At 36.5% G+C, this 20,776-nt stretch overlaps 1 protein-coding gene across 2 annotated transcripts in view; it reads right to left on the bottom strand.

Annotated features, from left to right (window-relative positions):
- Positions 1 to 20,776, bottom strand: part of slc18b1 (solute carrier family 18 member B1) — a 61,284-nt gene that overhangs the window by 26,376 nt on the left and 14,132 nt on the right. For both annotated transcript variants that reach the window (XM_039747759.1, XM_039747758.1), the window contains exons 3-8: positions 18,765 to 18,860; positions 18,614 to 18,687; positions 12,019 to 12,166; positions 10,634 to 10,790; positions 7,990 to 8,126; positions 6,438 to 6,539 (exon numbers count right to left, since the gene is read on the bottom strand). In XM_039747759.1, coding sequence (XP_039603693.1) covers positions 6,438 to 6,539; positions 7,990 to 8,126; positions 10,634 to 10,790; positions 12,019 to 12,166; positions 18,614 to 18,687; positions 18,765 to 18,860 — 714 coding nt within the window. The remainder of the gene's footprint in view (positions 1 to 6,437; positions 6,540 to 7,989; positions 8,127 to 10,633; positions 10,791 to 12,018; positions 12,167 to 18,613; positions 18,688 to 18,764; positions 18,861 to 20,776) is intronic.

Below are 20,776 nucleotides of genomic sequence, written 5' to 3'. Positions count from 1 at the left end.
TCTTGACAACTAAAGAAACTGAACAACTAATCTACAAATCCAGACATCATTATAATGAACATGGAGAGAAAGCTAATAAGCTTTTAGCTCAGCAAATTCACAAGCAAGAAGTGTGCAACACAATCTCGGTAATCACCAACACGAACGGAGATAAAATCATCGAACACAAAAATATAATGCACACTTTCAGAGACTACTATAAATCCCTATATACTACTGAGTTTAAAGAAGACAATACACAATCTAATGCATTTCTGGATACATTACAGATACCACAAATAGACGCTTTTAGTGTGGAGGAACTTGATAAACCTCTGCATTATCAGAATTACTAGATGCTATAAAGTCACTCCAAGGTGGAAAGCAGCAGGCCCTGATGGCTACCCTGCAGATTTTACAAGAAATTCTCCGCTCAGCTAGCTCCCTCCTATTAGCAACATTTACAGAAGCCAGAGATAACCAATCTCTTCCACAAACCTTTCGCCAAGCACTAATCACTGTCTTTCCAAAACAAAATAAGGACTTATTACAATGTGCATCATACAGACCAATTTCACTTCTGAATAACGACGTTAAAATACTCTCTAAAATCATAGCTAGAAGGATGGAGAAAGTGCTCCCTCGTAATATCACAAGACCAAACTGGATTTATTAGGGGCCGCACTTATCTTCAAATCTTCGACGCCTGTTTAATGTAATATACTCACCAACTAAATCAAACACCCCAGAAATATTATTATCATTGGATGCAGAAAAGCATTCGACATGATTGAATGGAAATACCTTTTACTACATTGGAGAAGTTTGGGTTTGGCCCAACATTTGTGCATGGATTAAATTACTGTATACTAACCCAGAAGCTTCAGTTTGCATCAACAACATTTGCTCAGACTACTTTAAACTAGAACGTGGCACTAGAAAAGGATGCCCTTGTCACCGCTGTTGTTTGCATTGCCATTGAACCACTGGCAATACATTGTCGAAATACTGATCAGATAAAGGGGATTAGCAGAGAAGGACTGGAACAGAAAATCTCATTATATGCAGATGACATGGTACTGTATATATCGACCCAGAAAATTCTGTGCCTGCAGTCTTAGCAGCACTCACAGAATTTCAAAAGATCTCTGGTCTCAGAATTAATCTGAATAAAAGTGTACTCTTTCCAGTGAATTCTCAAGCATATAATATTAGATTAGACACCCTACCTTTTATCATTGCAGAACAGTTTAAATACCTGGGTAAACATCACAAGTAAACATAAAGCTCTTTATCAACAAAATTTCGCCTGCATGGAAAAAATTAAACAAGACTTGCATAGATGGTCAACCCTTCATCTCACACTAGCTGGAAGAATTAACACTGTTAAGATGAATATTCTTCCTAAGCTCCTTTTTATTTCAAAACATCCCAATATACATTAATAAATCATTCTATAAGCAATTAGATTCAACAATAACCTCATTTATTTGGAATTCAAAACATCCACGCATCAAAAGAGCGACCCTACAAAGACAAAAGGCAGAAGGTGGCATGGCTCTACCTAACTTCCAGTTTTATTACTGGGCAGCAAATATACAGGCGATAAGAACCTGGACACAAATAGAAGAACATACACAGGCTTGGACCGCAATAGAAGTAAAATCCTGCAGTACTTCTTTGTATTCCTTGCTCTGTGCTCCAATAAACACACGCTATCGGCAATACACTAATAACCCAATTGTGCTCCACTCACTTAGAATCTGGAACCAATGTAGAAAGCATTTTAAGACGGAGAAGCTTCTATCTGTGGCACCTCTGCAAGAGAACCACCTCTTTCAACCTTCACAAACATATGCAGTTTTTAATATCTGGAAAAATTTGGAATTAACTTGCTTAGAGATCTTTATATAGACAACGTCTTTGCATCCTATGAACAATTACATTCCAAATTTAACATTCCAGCTACACATTTCTTTCACTATCTTCAAATCAGGAACTTTGTTAAACAGAACCTTCCAGATTTTCCTCATCTTGCACCCTCATCCATGCTGGAAAAATATTGCTCAATCTCAAGGACTTAGACTCCATCTCTACAATATATAAAATCATTTTACAATCCCTCCTTTCAAAGATCCAAGAGGACACTGGGAAAAGATCTCTCAATTAATATATCAGAAAAGGAGTGGGAAAGTAGCAATGCAGAGAATTCACTCAAGCCCCATATGCAAATCATACAATTATACAACTCAAAATTATATATCGAGCACATCTGTCTCGACTAAAACTCTCCAAAATGTTTCCAGGGCATGATCCAACCCTGAACGCTGCAACCAAGCCCCAGCCTCACTAGGTCACATGTTCTGGGCCTGCACCAAATTAACATTATTCTGGACAAAAATTTTAATTACCTTCAGACAGCCTTGGACTCACAATCCCTCCTAACCCATTAACAGCTGTGTTTGGGGTTCTTCCAGAGGGGCTTAAAGTGGAGAAAGACAAACAAATTGTGATTGCATTCACTACACTGTTGGCACGCAGACTTATTCTGATAAACTGGAAGAACCCAAACTCTCCTCTTTTAAGTCAGTGGGAAACTGATGTGTTATATTATTTGAAATTGGAAAAATCAAATACTCAGTTAGAGGATCGTACAGACTTTTTCAAAACATGGCAGGATCTAATCAGTAATATTTTAAAATAAGTTCATAAAGCACAGAGAATTTATTAATTTAGGTATGTTTAAAAGCCTTAAATTTTATGCCCGTTTGGCTTGCTCTCTCTCTCAAGGGTGGGGATCGATCTGTTCTTAACTCTATTTTTCTTTTTGTAAAAACTTGATTGATTTGTATGGAGTGCAATAAAATTAATAAAAGAAAAAAAAGAAAAAAAAATGCCTCTTTTCATGGTTTTTAAAGAACAAACTAAACTGGTATTTACAATAAATTGTTTAGGTGGGTATACTATTGGCACTGGTAGGCACAACTCCCGAAGTTTTCTATTGACATTGAAACTGAGGTTAACTAGTACAGGATAAAGCTGCATGAGGAGTCTTATGCTCTATTTAATGCATATGTGTGAACAATGGCTAATTGTGAGTCATGACAGAACCCTGAACTGGCATCATGACGGGAAATCAGGTTTCCTTATCAAATACTCAGCCTAGCCGCCAGACAAGTATTTGAGATTTCTGTTAAATTTACAACTAATGTGATTTACCCGTTCATTACCAAAACCATTTAGTCGATTCAGTGCATTTGTTCATAATATTACAAGGAAGTGCATACTAATATTTCATTTGTAACGTTTCTTAGCTATTCTTCTGTTTTGATTTTGCTGAACATGCAGATAACACATACATTATATCTATAAGGCTGTTGACAAGTTTGAACATGGCTCCTTAAATACCGAATTTTCTTGGGGAGAAAAGCCATATCTTGTGGTGAACTAGATGATTTTTGCAGGACTGAGTCTTTCATAAAAAAATATATTATTTGTTAGTGAATCTGTGAATGTTAATGAAACCACTCGTCGTCAGGTATATGCATAAATGTCACACTGTAAACCAGTAGGCAATTTCTGATTGGCTACTCTAAATCTGACCAGTCTCAGTGAATGAGTGCTGATGTGTGTATGGCCAAGTATTCTGCAAGTAGCTAACAGTTTACAAATTTACTTTCTGTCAGAAGTACTTCCTCTTTACATATTGCTTTTCTCCTTTAAAATTGAGGCAAGTGAGCCTAAAATGAAAGCAGGCATGTCATCTGCCTTTTAGTTCACAGAATCTTTTTTTTTTTTGATCTTGTGCTGCAACCGCAACCGAGTGGAATTTGCAGTTTCTGTGCGCAAATAGTCAAGAGCAGAATGAGAACCTTTAAAAAGCAGCAAAGAAAGAACTAATATAATGTGTCAGGTTTTGAATACTGGCTTAGCCACTGGTAATGTGTGATCTCCCTGTGAAAGTGTGTGTGTTTTTGTGGGTGAAGGATGCTGGTTTCCTCTAACATCATTAGTGTGTCCTGTAATGTACTAGAATGACATCTAGCAGCACACACTGGTGTTCAGTACTCTTGGGACAGGATCTATACAAAATAAGTGAGTCCTAAATTTGGATGGATGTTTAAATAAATGAATGAAATTAAATAATGCGGAACAATTTAGGCACTAGATAGAGATACTTAGTTAGATACAGTGGATTGAGAAAGTATTTAGACCCTTCCATTTCCTGCACACTTTATTGTGTTTCAAATTTAATTTTAAATTGATAAATTTTCCATTTTTTTGATCTATCGATCTATGCTCAATACACCATAATAATAATAAAGTGAGGACATGTTTTGAGAAAGGTTTGCAAACTCATAAAGAACTGAAATCTCTGATTCATAACAAGTATTCAGACACTAAATTTAGTACATTGTAGAAGACCCATTGGCAGAAATTACACCTTCAGTTCTTCTTGGGTAAGTCTCTAAAAGTTTTGTACACCTGGATTTGAGCATTTTACCCCATTTTTGTCTTAGAAGATCTTCCCAAGCTTTGTCTGGATGGGAAGAGTCTGCAAACCTCCATCTTTGGGTCTCTCCACAGATGTTCTACAAGGTTTAGTCTGGATTTTGGATGGGCCTTTCAAGGGCAGACAGAGACTTGCCCTGAAGCCACTCCAATGTTGTCTTAGCTGTATCCTTTCTTCAAGAACCACTCTGCATTTGCCCGCATTCATCCTTCCCTCAATTCTGACCAGTCTTCCTGCCCCATACTCTTACCTTTCTGACAAAAAGGCCTTCTTGCCTGGTTACACAGTTTGGTTGGATGGTCAGCTCTAGAATATGCCCTTGTATACATCATCCATTTCAAAATAACTGAAACACTCAGATCTTTACAAATGGATTTATACCCTTGCCCTGATTTATGTCTCACCACAATTAGATTGCAGAGGTTTTACACAGAGTTCCTTGGACTTCATGGCTTTGTTTTTCTCTTGACAAGCAATATATACGCTGATGTGTGAATTTCTAAATGATGTCTGGTCAATTAAATTTGCCAAGGATAATTAAAGCAAATAGCATGCACCTGATCACGCTCTGGAGTGCCACAGCAAAGGGTCTGAGTACTTATATAAAGGAGATTTCAACTTTTGATTTTCTGACATTGTGGTCAGCAACACAGAAGCGCTGCAGGGGACTGTACTTTCTCCAGTCCTGTTCAGCCTATACACGTCAGACTTCCAATACGATTCAGAGTCATGCCACGTGCAAAATTTCACTGATGACACTGCTATTGTGGGCTGCATCAGGAGTGGGCAGGAGGAGTACAGGAAGCTAATCAAAGACTTTGTTAAATGGTGCAACTCAAACCACTTACACCTGAACACCAGCAAGACCAAGGAGCTGGTGGTGGATTTTAGGAGGCCCAGGCCCTCATGGACCCTGTGATCATCAGAGGAGACTGTGTGCAGTGGGTGCAGACCTATAAATACCTGGGAGTGCAGCTGGATGACAAATTGGACTGGACTGCCAATACTGATGCTCTGTGTAAGAAAGGACAGAGCCGACTATACTTTCTTAGAAGGTTAGGCCCTTCAACATCTGCAATAAGATGCTGCAGATGTTCTACCAGACGGTTGTGGCGAGTGCCCTCTTTTAAGCGGTGGTGTGCTGGGGAGGCAGCATAAAGAAGAAGGACGTCTCACGCCTGGACAAACTGGTGAGGAAGGCAGGCTCTATTGTATGAATAAAGCTGGACAGTTTAACATCTGTAGCAGAGCGACGGGCACTAAGCAAACTCCTGTCAATCATGAAGAATCCACTGAACAGTGTCATTTCCAGGCAGAGGAGTAGCTTCAGTGACAGACTTTTGTCACCGTCTTGCTCCACTGACAGAATGAGGAGATCATTCCTCCTCCACACTATGCGACTCTTCAATTCCACCCGGGGGAGTATATGCTAACATTATTCAAAGTTATTGTCTGTTTTTACATGCATTTTTATTACTATTTAATTTAATATTGTTTTTTGTATCAGTATGCTGCTGCTGGATTATGTGAATTTCCCCTTGGGATTAATAAAGTATCTATCTATCTATCTATCTATCTATCTATCTATCTAAATAAATAAATTTGCAAATGTTTCTTAAATCATGCTTTCATTTTATCATTATGGGTTATTGGGAGTAGACTGATTTGGAAAAGGGTAAAATGTAACCATTTAAAAATAAATCAACAACACAACAAAGTGAGCAGAAAGTGAAGGGGTCTGAATACCTTCTGAATCCACTGTATATAGATCTGATTTCAAAGTATTTAAATATGACAGCAAATCTTAAAATGAAAACATTAAACAGAAGATTAGCTTTTTTTGTATCCTCTAGTCTTTAGTGCATGTTTGCTACCTTGCAAAGTATTGCTTTAACAAATTAACATGAAAATAGCAGAGCTGTAAAGAGACATTCTTAATACTTACAGGCATTTTATCACTAACAATGCCCAGCAAAGGCGAAGACAAAGAGTAAGACAATGCCAAACCAAGGAATACAAGTCCGACATACCCAGTGGGCAAATGGAACTGTGAACAAAAAGAGAGAGGGAAATCAATTGCATAAATCTGACTTTAATTACAAAATCCCCATCAAAATTAAGAGACATATCACTGTTAGAGAAATGGTGAAGTGTTCAGTATATTAGTAGTTGGCAAGCATCAGAGTAAAAATTTAATTGTGCTATTTTGTCCATTTCATGGCACTTCCACACAACATATTTTACTAAATAGTGACTGATGAACTTCCTGTTGTGCATTTATACTATATTTACACTGTATACTGTAAAATTCTAAATTTTCAAACAGAATGTAAAAACATAGGCTGCAATATCCACCACTCAACAAACTGACAAGCCCCCTTTAACCATCACTTTACAATATGGAACATTACATGACTAGATCTTGATCGCGACACCATCTAACCTGTCTGGGAGTTCTTGCTGTTCGTCTTGTTTTAGTGTTCACATTTCTGCTTCTTACAGTGTGTGTATTACTTTGTATTGAATTCTCCAGCTCCAAAAATGACTGTTAAAATGATAGAATATCTGGCAGATTTTGATATCTGGTATGTGCTGCGTCCCAGTGGTGTTAAATATCATGTTTTTCCCAGTACAAAGTTCACATTTCTAAAAGATCCAGATGCACCTAAATATTTTCAGAATTTTACTGAATAGGGTAATGAATGCAACATTCATTTTAACTCCATTATAGAATAACTACAGTATAAAGCAAAAATATTTTATAGATAAAATAAAAAACATACAATACTAATAATATTGTATACTATAATATACTAGTCATAGGTTTAACACCTAACAGCTCCATCACAGACTGGGACAAACACCCACAGCAGGATGTGCCTTCTTAACCCAGTGTTACCACAAAAGTGGAACTCAAGCTTATGATGCTGAACACTTGACACCAATTTAAGCTAACACAGTCTGCTCTCATCCATTTCACATGATCATACAGTACGGGCATTGTTTTCCTGAATGGACCTGAATGTTACAAATTTTAGTTCTGCAATGGGAAACAAAAAAACAAAGATTTACAGGTTTAAAATTAGCAAATGTGACTACGCTATATTATGGCACAGTTGTCAGTAATGCTGCCTCCGTCTGCAGGTGATCTGAGCCTGACACCTGTCCTTATAGACATGTATATTATCCCCACAATTAATCAGGAGTTTTCTTCAGGTATGGTCTTCTTATGTCCCTAAGTCAAGTAAGTTTATTAGCAATATTAATTGGTCCTTTCACAAGGGAACTTGTGTCCCATCTGGAGTTGTTTCCCAACTTAATCTAAATGCTGCCAATGTAGGCTCCAGTCTGCTGGGAGTCTGTGGTGTGAAGAGGATGTTTAGCTTGTACTTATACTTCAGAAGATTTTCAATGTGATTCAGGGAGTGTTATATTAAAAATACTCTGATCAGAGACTGCGACACTTGACATTCTGTAGGTTGTATAATATTTAATACCTTTTCAATGACAAAAAGTGACATAGTTGGGTCCAGAAAACCAAGACATGAGCTCATGGAAAAAATCAAAAAACAAAGAAGTGAAATTTTAGGCAGGGTAAAGAGCCTCCAAAAAGAATCTTTGCTAGGTGTGGCATCTGCAAGACAAAACAATCAAAAATACGCGTTTAACTCATTACAAATTTAGATGACAATGTATTCAAATGCCCTGCCAGTATATTATACTCTGACATGTTAAAGACAATAATCAAGTTCTGCAACTGTGCAGTAAGTCTTCAAAAAAAAAAACATCAGAAAATCATCAGAAAAGTACAAGTCTGGGTTATGTGTTAAAACACTGAATTTTACTACCCAAAATAAAGGACTTAAAGGCTCAGTTTTACAATATTTCCATATTACCTAGGGGTGTATGATGTCAGACCAACCCATCTGGGAGTAAAAAAACAAATTATCTGATACTGTGAGGTTAAAACTAAATTCAAATAAAATTATTTACAGAGAATTTAACTCTGCCACAGTTGATTTGTAGTTAACAAAAAAAAAATCTAAAGATTAATGTAAGCATAATGTATTTGCAAATGTTTTAAATGCATAAGTGATTTTCTCAAATATTTTAGCCTTTAAACAATAAATTACTACTACTAATGCAATAAATAACTTTGAAAGCAAAACCTCCAGTCTTCATAATACGAGTACTTGTTAACATTATATAACATTTAAAGTGGATCGAATAGGTTAGCAGTTACAAAATGAGCGCCGTCTATATTCACAATTACTTTCATGGCTCTGTAACATTCTGCTTTTTATCTTGTGCAGTTATTGGATGTTTTAGAAGTCTTTCACTTTTATTAATAGCCAGTACTTCCATTGACAGGTTTTGAAAAAGGTCTGAATGAGATATTGGCATAACTTAACTATTAACTAAATGAAAAGGTCTCATGTATTATATGATGTTGGCTCATTTCTAAAATCTGTTACGATTTCATTTTCCTATTTACCTTATTTATTTATAAGCCTGATGGTGTTGCCTCACACATTGCTTTCAGTATTTTACATTACGGTTTATAATATTTTAGTGTTCATTTTTGCTATACTTTATTATTGTCACAATGTCACATAATTTTTTAAATAAAATGAATAATATCTGGAGTGTCATGGTTAGAAAGTAGTTAGCTTCACTACTACAGGAAAATAAGTTTGATTACCAGATCATTAACTAACTGTATGGGGCTTTCTTGGCTTCCCTTTTTGTTTATGGATTTTTCCACTCACAATGGAAAAGGATTAGTAATTTTCAGATCAAAGTTATTGTATTGTAAAATTAAGGACTTTCGAGACATTAAAAAAATATCTTGCCCATACAGAGACTTTATATTGGATGCTATTAAGCATGGAGAAAAAGCTTAAAAACTTACCCAAAATGGTCATTTTCCATGCCAAAGACAGTTATTGAGTATTGATCCACATCTTGTGATCACACACACATTGTAAAAGAGTTTATACCAGATTTTGGTTCAACAACAAAAAAAAAAAATGCTAATAATATGAAATTCAGCCATTTAAAAAAAAAGACCAGCCATGTGTGACAGCTCAGCACTTAGTCTTCCTCTGCAACAACCTTTCATGCTGCTGGTGCATGGTTTTCTCTCAAAAGACCAAATCACAGTAAATATTTTGCGCCATGTGGTTGGTCTGGTTTTGATTTACTTTCCTATTTCTTTGAGAGCTTACATAATTCAATAAAAAAGTAACCTTACCAAGAGAAAAACAGTACCAGGAATATGTAATACAATTATTATTCACAGATCCCTTTTGTTCTCAGAAACATTGCAAGTGTGGTGGACAACTGGGGCTCATGCCCAGTCGGGATGCCTGGAGGAGGGAAGGACAGGGAGATGCACAGTACCTCAAATGGAACATGAGAAGGCAGCTGCTCTGGTGGGCATTGGAGCCACGGGAACAGAGCTTGGGGGCGCCTGGATGGTTCAGAAGCCATGGTATTCAGCCATTCCGCACCAGGAAGCAGGTACACCTGGAGTGCTTCTGGGAAGTGCTGCAGGAAGGTCATTAGGGAGCACCGGGCCACCTCACTCTATTCAGGGAGCCAGAGTCGGGAGGCAGAGGACGGAGCTTGCGAGTGGAGGAGTGAGGGCGGCAGTGAAGAAGGAAAGAAAAGACTGTGAGCAATAGTGCTGGTGGGTCGTGTACTGTGTGTGAGGTGCAAAGGACTGTGTAGTAAAGAAACAAAATAATGTGTGTCCTGGTGTCTGTCTGATCTTCCACATTAAATACATTAGAAAGTGCTTACATTTAAAATATTATTTCAAGGGGCAAATGCATAAATATCATGTGTGTCAAGACATTACTTAAGACTTAAAAAATAACAAACTTATTCTTTAACTCCAAATTAGCCTAGTACAGCTAAGTGTGAGTGTCACAGTGAATGGTCTTTTTCTTGTGCCTTAACCCCATGACCCTAAGCTGGATTTAAGTGATTGTAATATTAGGTGGATGGAAGACAGATCAATAAGTAAACATGACATGTAGGTAAACTTTCTCAATGCTTGACATCTAAAAAATACATCAAATAGCAACTGCCAAATTATCAAAGAATGCAAAGTTTCATTGCAAGAGGTGTGCTTACCATAGGACGGCAAAACATAAATGTTCAGAGGCACCATCAATATGAGAACAAACCCCAGCACAATGAATGGAATCTCGTAACCAAAGGACTGGTAAAGGAAACCACCTAATGGAGGTCCCAGTACAAGTCCAAGACCTGTAAAAATCTCCAAGCTTCCCTGAAAATTAAGAAAAAAATAATCCAGCCTTGGCAATGACAGTTTTTTATCTGCTACAACTACAAAAAATATTCAGTCCCTTTATAGTATTCTTTTAGCAAAAGATTTACACTAAAATTATATAATGCCAAAGTTAATACAAACTTCTACATATTCTTTTAAACATATATGGCAGACACAAACAAATAATAAACACAGTACAGACCCTTAAAAAATGTGTAAATCTAATAAATGTTCATATAACCTTCTTGTGCATGTGTGTCCAAGCCAAGAAGCATTATTTGATCTAATTATGTAAGTGCTATTAACTCTATCATACTATCAGGAGTGCCTATAGCAATCATACAATCACATTTAGTTATATTTTGTGTGTCACTGCATTGAGGAATAGGCAATATTATTCGACTGTAGCTGCAACAGAATTTTAGGATATAGAAATAATCCTCCCCCTTAACTCCAGCCTGGAAGGTTAGAATCACACAGATTTCATCTGCTGTCACCAACTGACCTGTGGACAAATAGCCGTGTTGTAAGTCATGAAATTTCTAACTTCTCTCTCCGTCTCTCCATAGCACCAGCATTTTTCTGTTTCACTGGTACTTCACACTTTTCCACGCAATACATGTAAGTGATTACTTGTACATTATATCACAACACTATATTATTCCACATTTAAATAAGAATACCCGTTTATCATGGTGCAATAGAGGAGCGACATGTTCTACTGTTTGTTCATCACACAGGTAAGGATTCTAATCTAAATACGACAATACATTTTTAACTGGAACATGAAGGTATCTATGTACTTTCAATGGTAAATCAGTTAGTAAAAAATTGCTTTCACAAGAAAGCAGAGTAATAAGGATGGTCTCAGGCTTTCAGCCAGATCTGCAAATTTAAAACACTGCGGTAACAGATTCTAAAGTGAGTTCATTAAATGGATGGATTGACGATTTAAAGTACTTCTGCAATTCAGGACAATGATTTAATCTTTCAAAACAAAATTAGTTAACAAAAAGGAGAAACAAAATGACACAATGGAAGCCTCATATAACTAAAATAATATGGATTCATTCAGTTTCTAACATCAGCTCTTGCGTGTGGCCACTTACCTTCACAATTAGCCCTTATAAAAACATATTTTAAGCATTGTTATTCAAATCTATTCCAGATGGCATTTACATTAAAAGGAAACACCATAACATTTCTTTTAAGTTTTTTTACTCACCAATACTGTTGCTATATTATTTGGAAAAGCCTTGGCAATGATGGCAAAAGATGAGGTCATTGCAGCAGCAAAGCCAACAGCATCAATGGATCTTACTATAAAGCACATCAATATAAAAGGTACTCCATGTGGCACTCTATCAAGTAGGCTAAAATAAAGCAAAACATAAAAAGCAGCTGAAATTATACGTTAGTTTAATACTTGCTTAAATACAGAATTTTGAAATAGAAACAGACACATTGCTAAAGTACCAAGTATAAACATTTCATCGAGCCTGCTGTTAATGGAATAAAACATCAACAGCCAATCAAGCATGATCAGGAAAGGACAATTACATTAGATTATTAAAGCACATCTTATTTACAATGCATGCAAGTAGAAGTAAACAATAAACCAATTGATTTATTACATTAAGTTCTACTTATGCCATGAATTAAAAAAAAAAAAGATGTACCATTATACTAGAATTAATGTGAACATGTTCAAATTTTGTGAATTCAGAATTTGTGAATTTCCCCTTGGGATTAATAAAGTATCTATCTATCTAAATGTAAAACACATTCTATCACAAATTGTGTAAATCTGGGCATTTAAAAGAAAATTAGAAATGTAATTTTATGTCTTCACAGTAGTGTGTTAAAAGTGTTGTGTTTGTATATGGCCTTGTATGTGAACTGAGTGCAATAAATGAGCCTACCCCTTTAAAAATATTGCCCAGCGTGACGTGCAATTGAACCTGATTGGTGAGTCAATGCTGGCTCCAGCCCCCTGTAAATCTGCAACAAATTAAGCGGGTTTGATTTATGTTAAAAGCTAGTGATTTGAATCAGGGAGAGAGGGCAAGAAAAACCTGTGAGGCGTAAAGGAGAAACAAGATGCACTTTTAATTACTTCAAGCAGCACAGGTGAATACCTGCTATCGAATCCATTGGAGTAGCAGAGCATTACAGTTTTGATGAATTAAAGGTATGTCTGTGAGTATAATTTATTAATACTTATTAAAATTTCAATCGGAAAAGTATGTTTAAAAACTAACACTGGTGTCTACAAAACCATTAGAATACTTAATTACTGTATTTAATACTAGCTGCCTAAGCCCGTGCTGTAAAAAGCCTGAGGTCCTAGAAACTATTGAAACAGTCAGGAAAAACAACTGAAATGTAGAGATGTCAGGTAATTGAAAGGAACTACTCTGGGCATCTCTCTCCTAGGAGGATTTGTTTTGCCGACATGCTCGCCTCGCTTGTGCATTAGCCCCGGGAGGAAAAGTAAAAGGGATACTGTTTTGCCGATATTAACGTAGACGTTTATATATAAGATTTTGTTATATTATACTATGACACAGTACATGAATGTTATTAATTAATATTTTTAAGATGTGGCCGATGGCATGCCACTATCATTATTTTAAATGATTTAAAAAAAAAAAATCAAAGATGTATGCTGCTGTCATCACAGTCCCAAGCTTTGGCCTACCTCAATTGCCTTTTCATATGCACTACAAACTTAAGAGATATCACAGGGTGAGCATAATGTATTCTAAGGGTACCTTGCGTCTACAACATCAAAGTACTGTTCTGAGGAATGTAAACTGGGATATATTAAATATTCCTGTATGCAGCTGATAGCACTGTGATCAGAGGAGCAGCTTGTCCAAGGATGGAAAGGATCAGAGGAGCAGCTTGTCCAAGGATGGAAAGGGCAAAGATCTGGAGTGAGGATAAAAGTAAGATGGATAAGACTCAAAACTGGTCAACCACCTTGTAACAATGTTTTTAAGTTGACAGAACTGCTAGAATGGAGTAAAAACTAAAAACAAATGCCTGATCATAACAGTACTGACTAAACAGCTGAGACCCTTTTGTCTCTCTTTATATGAGAGACGATAAGATCATAAAAACCTTCTAATCAAAATAATGAAACAAAACAATGCATGTTGCATTGTAAAATGGTTTGTGAGGCTTCAACCTTCTAAATGCTGAAACTATGCATACTTAAATTGAAGAATATTAAACTGAAAATTAAGTTCAAACTGTAAAACATGAAGTGCAAAATAATCTCAAAATTGTCAGTCCTTTTATATTCTATTTACTTTATATATTAAAAAACCTATGATCAAATCAACACTTCAAAATATTCATCTGCAGCATTTGTGTAAAATCAGCCAGTTCATTACTTAGTTTAGTGGAATAATCCTGATAGCTGCTTGTCTTTGCAATGTCAAACAAATCCACAGTATGTCGAAAAAAGCATCATAAATAAAAGGAGATTATGGACATTCCACCAAGAAAACATCCCAGTTTGAAGCATGTGTGCACTGCAATAAGTAATTTATGCTCCATCCATTCACCAATAATGCAACTTGCACTTCCATAAAGCCATGAATTCTGCATCATTGGCTTATTACTCAAGATCTCAATGATGAAAAACCATGTAAAATACCCATTGTATTCATCTATTTTCCATTCCCACTGATCTAGAGCAAAATTATACGTAAACTGAAGACTATCTCAGCAAGCATCAGGTACAAAACATGAACAATCCCTGGACTGGGTATCCACCAGTCCCTTGCTTTGGGAACACACATACATATCAGGGACCAGTTTAGCATTGCCAGTTCACCTAGACTATATGACTTTGAATTCTGGGAGGAAACCCACACAGACACAGGGGAAAATCCAAACTCCATGCAGGAAGCATCTAAGACTTTAACCCAATGTTTCTTATTGCTACTACTGTGGGACCGACAAGCACCATTTAGTGATATTCCAAGTCAACTGCATAGACTTCTGTGAAAAAGCCTTGCACACCTGGACCCAAATCTCTGCATGAGTTTTATATAGAACTGCTTAAATTCTGTCAAACTGGTAGGTTTCTGAGTGTGAACAGCTCATTTAAAAAAACAGCTACCCCAGCATCTCCTTTGGGTTCAAATCAGAAGTAGGACAATCTAAAACTTTAATTTAGTTTCTCCTGAGACATGCATTTGTAGACACCTTTCATGTGTTGGGACATTGTCCTGTTGCATAAACCAATTACACTTCATTCTCCATATTTAAGGAGAATGACTGAACAATCTCCTTAAGAAAATTCTGGCAGAGTGCAGAGATCATGGTTCTTTCAATAATACCATGTTTTCCAGGTCCTGAGGCAGCAGGGCTTCCCCTCACCATCACACTACAACCTCCATGTTTTATAGTAGGTATGATGTTCTTACTGTCGAATGCTTCAATAGTTTTATGACAGACACAGTGGGACCAACGTCATCCAAAGACTTGTAACTTTGATTTGTCTGTCCATAGAAATTTAATTCATTAGACTTGGAATCATCCAGGTATTTTCTTCCAAATGTGAGACAAGCTCTCATGTTACCTTAGGATATTAGCTACTCTCCAATGAATCCCGTTTTTAGTCACTCTTTCTTATTTTGAAGTCAGAAACACTAATCTTAGTGGAGGAAAGAGAATCCTGAAGTTCTTTAGATGTTCAACTTGATCCTCTATGAAGATCTGATGAGTCATTGCTGTGCCCTTTGGGTTAATTTCAGCAGATTGGCCTTTCCTGAGAAGATTCACCACAGTTCTAAATGTTTTCCAAAAAGGATTAATGATTGGTTGTAACACGTTACATTAATCACAAACAATGTGATCTTGGTTTCTTCAGAGAATCCCTGAAACCCCAGTGTGCTCAAGAGGAATCTTTCAGGATACCAGTTTGCATATGTCAAAGTCAAAGTGAACTTTATTGTCATCTCAACCATATACAAGGATACAGATAGACGAAATTGCGAAGCTTAGGGTCCACAGTGTAACATGACGTGCAAATAATAAATTAAAAATAGAATTAAAATTTAAATTTAAAATTAAAACACAAACAAGACATTGTGCAAAGACAAGACAAAGAAGTAGCAGCAATATTGACGTGTAGTTAACAATATGAACATTGATGCAATTTATGGTATTTGTAATCTAGATAATTAAATATAGTCAATAGATATGTAACATAATAAATAGATATACTGTAGATCAGGGGTTCTCAAACTCGGTCCTGGGGGACCCCTGTGGCTGCAGGTTTTTGTTCCAACCAGCCTCTGTTTTTAATTGGACTTCTGGGCTAATTAAGTGAACTGTTGTTTCCCAGATTCCCTATTTTGGGAACAATGTACAAATTAGAAAACTAAGTTTGGTAAAAAAAAAAAAAAAAGTATTAAAATGTAGTAAGCATTTATATGTATTTTTTTTCTTTTTAACAGTATTTTCATCTTGATTATCATTTTACTTTTCTAGGTGTTCTAATTGTTTAATTAATCTGTTATTTACTACCTTGTGGGGCTGACGCTAAAGTAGTTGCAGCCTTTCACGACTGAGTGTTGTTTGCTTGGGTTTCTGCTTCGCTTGTTTTTAATTGTCATTATTAAGACTCAATGAAGGGAGCAAACTGCACAGAGAAAGGGCGAAATATAAGAAAAAGAGAGTTAAGCATTTAAATCCATAGCAAAAACAAATATTTTTAAGTTTCTTATAAATGTAAAAATCGTGCTGCTGTGCTTTTCTGAATGTAGAATAAAAGATAAATAATACCAGCTAATTAAATGAGATCAGTGCTATCAGGTGTTGTCACTGATTAGGAATCTGGTTGGAACAAAAACCTGCAGCCACAGAGTTTGAGAACCCCCGCTGTAGATAATACAGAAATTATCAGTTATAATAGCTGTTTAAGGCACGTGTAAACAATGACAGGTCAGAATGTTTCACAGCAGAAGGATATCAAGAGTGTCAAAATACTTGAAGGTCAGTATGAGATTTTCAGCTCTTTTTCTACAGAGTTGTCCAGATCTAATTATGCAGATCCTGATCGTCTGGATGACTTTGATTTATGCGGGGACGATTCCAGTTCGGCGCGAAGACGATTCTTCATGTCGTCAGTTCGCACACTTCTCAATGGTCCAGGATTTTTCAGGTGATTTTCTATGTAATAAACTTAATAAGTTATAGTGTAATGAAAATTGCATAAATAGATCTGGACCACCCTGTACATGCACATTAATCTTTGCAGAAAAGTGGCTTGCATGTATAAAAGTTCTGTCTTTAGAGGTGGTTGAAACAGTGTGGAAGATCCCAGGGCGCAGCCTGGTGTTAAGGAGTCTGACAGCTTGGGGGTAAAATCCTGCAGCCTAGCAGATCTGGCTTTGATGCTTCCCTTGGATGGCAGAAGTGTGAAACGTCCATGTGAGGGGTGTAAGGGCATTGCCCCTGAAGCAGTATCAGGAGCAGATCGTTTTGGAGACATAATGAAGAGCTTGACTATGCACACAGATAAACTCAAAAGAGCACAAAAGTTAACTCTTTACACAGTGAAACACGTTGATGCTGAATGAGCGAGACGAGACTTCCTGGTTAACACATCAGAATCGAATTTGGCGCTTCATCGCTGAGCCAATCAGCACACATGAACTTAATTGCGTGCTCTGACTGGGTAGCTTCTCAGCCAATAGCGTCCCTTGTATGAAATCAACTGGGCAAACCAACTGAGGAAGCATGTACCATAAATTAAAAGACCCATTGTCTGCAAAAATCCCGCAAAGCAGTGAAAAATCAGCGTTATATATTTAGATATGCTTACATATAAAATCCGCGATAGAGTGAAACAGTGAAAGTCGAAGAGCGATATAGCAAGGGATTACTGAACACTACAACAAGGGCAGGAGATGTAGAAAGAATTTCAGTTGTTTAATTAAAACCTTCCATTTACAAACAAAACCTAACCAGTTTAACACCACTTTGCATGGAATCTTTTAGTGGTGATGTACTGAATATATATTTTGTATTTCAAAGTGTTTAATTTTACTTAAAATGCTCATAGTTTGTGCTCCCTTCACATCAGTGTTGTCCAAAAAACAAGTAAGAAAGCAAATACCTCTGTTTGACTAGCAGTCACACTCCGTAGTCATCAGTGTTACCTGACTGAAATGCATGTTACTTAAAGCACTCTAAAGAGTTTAATTAATGATTAAGTGTATTCTGCAAAACAACATTTTAAGTAGTCAAATGCTACGTTTTAATTAAGATTTAATCCAATTCAGCCAAGCCACAATGCAATTAAATAGTTGCCCTAAGCAGGTTTAAAATGTACAGAGTGCTAAAAAGAGATTTTTAGTTAATAATAAGGAACTAATTAATAGTCATAGATGCATGCTCCAAATTTATAATTTAAAAGGTGTACTACTAAAGGTTTATGTAGAAATTACTTTTTTGCAGAGGGATGACTATAGGGAGGATTGCTGATTGTTTCCTTGAGTTAGAATTCAGGCAATGACTCAATGAATTCCCTCATACATGTTTAGTTGCCTCATTTCAGCAGGTCTTCTGTTATCTAATCAAATTACAACTGCTTTCGGGGTTTCACTTAAGTCCAGTTCAGTCCTGTACTGGTTCACAAAATAAAATACAGAGCAAATAGTCAACTTAGAATAGTAGGAATGTTACACAGAATCACACACTTTATTTCCATAATAATGCAAAGCATTTCCTTTTATACTGTACTCCAATTGGTGGCATCTTGGATGTTTAATAGTATTATACTATCATAAACTCACCCAAAAAGAACTGTACATCCTCCAGATAAAAACAATCCAGCACAAAGCATAAATTTTGCTCCTATCTGAACAATCTAAAGGAAAAAAAGCTTCTATTAGATATGAGAAATTAGAGAAACAAATGCAACCATCCCAAAAAATGGAAACTTACATATTTTCCAAGTACTAAGGATCCCAACAGGTTACACAATGCATAGCATCCAAATATCAATCCAATTACAGTCTGATTAACACCTTTTTTCTCAGCCTGAAAAAAATAAAACAAAAACAGGATTACAAATTGTATTACTTAAAGTGAGTACCTGTAATCTGTAGGAAAATACAGATCCTGTTATAGCAGATTATGTGAAAACATAACATCACACTAATTATAAAGGAAGGTAATCCAATAACATATCATACACAGATCAGAGGCAGGGTTTATCTGGCAGCAACTGACATAAGGAATCTGACCAACAATTGGAGACTGTTCGGTCCATCAAGCTTGTTTGCTAAGAGCTAAGCTATCCTAATATGTCATCCAGATTCTTCTTAAAGGTTGTCAAGTTTTCTGCTTCAACTACACGTCTCTGTAGTTTGATCCAGATTCCCACAACGCTTTGAGTAAATTAGTGCTTTCTGGTTTTATCTTAAATGCACTTCCTCTTAATTTCCACTGATGCCCTCGAGTACATGATTCACTTTTAAGCTGAAAGAATTCTGCTGGATCTACTTTATCAATGCTTTTGAAGATTTTGAAGTCCTGAATTAGATCCCCATGCAGTCTCCTCTGCTCAAGACTAAACAGGATTCATTTTCTGAGTCTGTCACTGTATGGCATGTCCTTAAGTCCTGGGATGCACCGGTTTGCACTCCTCTGCACAGCTTTATGTGCTGCTATGTGTTTTTGTAGCATGGTGACAGGAACTGCACACAATACTCCAGATGCATACATTATATAGTCTAAGCATAACATCCCTCAATTCATTTATGCATGATATCAAGATAAACCCACTTGTGGATGGGGCACCAGTCCAATACAGGACTCCACTTATGTGCACACACTTATACAGAGCCAAAATAATCCTCCCATCAATATAAAAGACAGGATTAAAAGCAGCAATCTGCTTTTAAAGAAATGTCTCACAACAGCAAATAGCAACACCTCTTTCAAAGGTTAAGCATTCAGTGAGAGGCAGGTAGTCCTCCTTCCTGCTCTTGCTAGAAGTAGAAAAGTACAACAATCTGCTTGGGAAGACCAACAGATATGTCCGCTTAATCATATCCATGTCACATATTCATCTGACATCTTGCAGAGGATGGGAATTGGTTGAGAAGCCTGCCACAGTTTAAACCAAATAAAACTGCTTAGGATGTTGTGCTGTGTCAGTTGTTGCATTGTGTAAAAAAGTTTTACATCAGCACAACTGGATAAAGTATAGGCAATAACTTCTATGACTGAGTGTCAAGGGGTGTTGCTGTGGTTGCTTGCCATTGGTGCCCACATGTTACATGTAAGAGGTGGAACTAGTGATAAGCAAAATAAATTAATTTCTCGTTTTCAGAACAAATTTAACTGCAAATTCTATGTTGTGTGAACCACTGGCTCATCAGCAGGTATAACAGCAATAACTGTAGTAGAAGAAATTTGCTCAGAAATCTTTTAAGTTAAAAGACATGGCTATGTGAACATGTCCACATTTGTACAATAAATCATCACCAAATCTTGCAAGTTTCTCAGCAATTCAGCAACAGAAACATTACAGAAGTTACAAATTGTATTTGATTACCAAGCACTTAGCCAATGCTTTATGTTTGCCTGGCATCACTGTTTCAATGTTTCTCACAAAAGCTGCTATGTTGCTCTACTGCAAGATCTAGAAATGTCAAATACAATACAGGGATGTACAGCAATGTTATCAATAGTATGTGAATGTTTTTCATTCTTAATTTGCTGAGCTATATATTCTCTTCAAACCTTATTGCTACTAGATGACCACTTCAGTCGTCACCTCTAAAAGATTCTCATTCTTTTTCAAATCTCCAGTGCAATGCGAACACAACAATGTGACTAACTGCCTGGTCACAATGCCTCTGCTGTACCTGTATCGTTTGAGTTGCCGATTTCACAAAAAAATGGCAAAATCATATTTTTATTTCTTGTTCAATAAAAACTTTTTTCAT

This window comes from Polypterus senegalus, chromosome 3 (assembly GCF_016835505.1).
Source record: "Polypterus senegalus isolate Bchr_013 chromosome 3, ASM1683550v1, whole genome shotgun sequence".
In the NCBI taxonomy this organism is placed as follows: domain Eukaryota; kingdom Metazoa; phylum Chordata; class Cladistia; order Polypteriformes; family Polypteridae; genus Polypterus; species Polypterus senegalus.
This window is presented reverse-complemented; position numbering and strand designations above follow the sequence as displayed.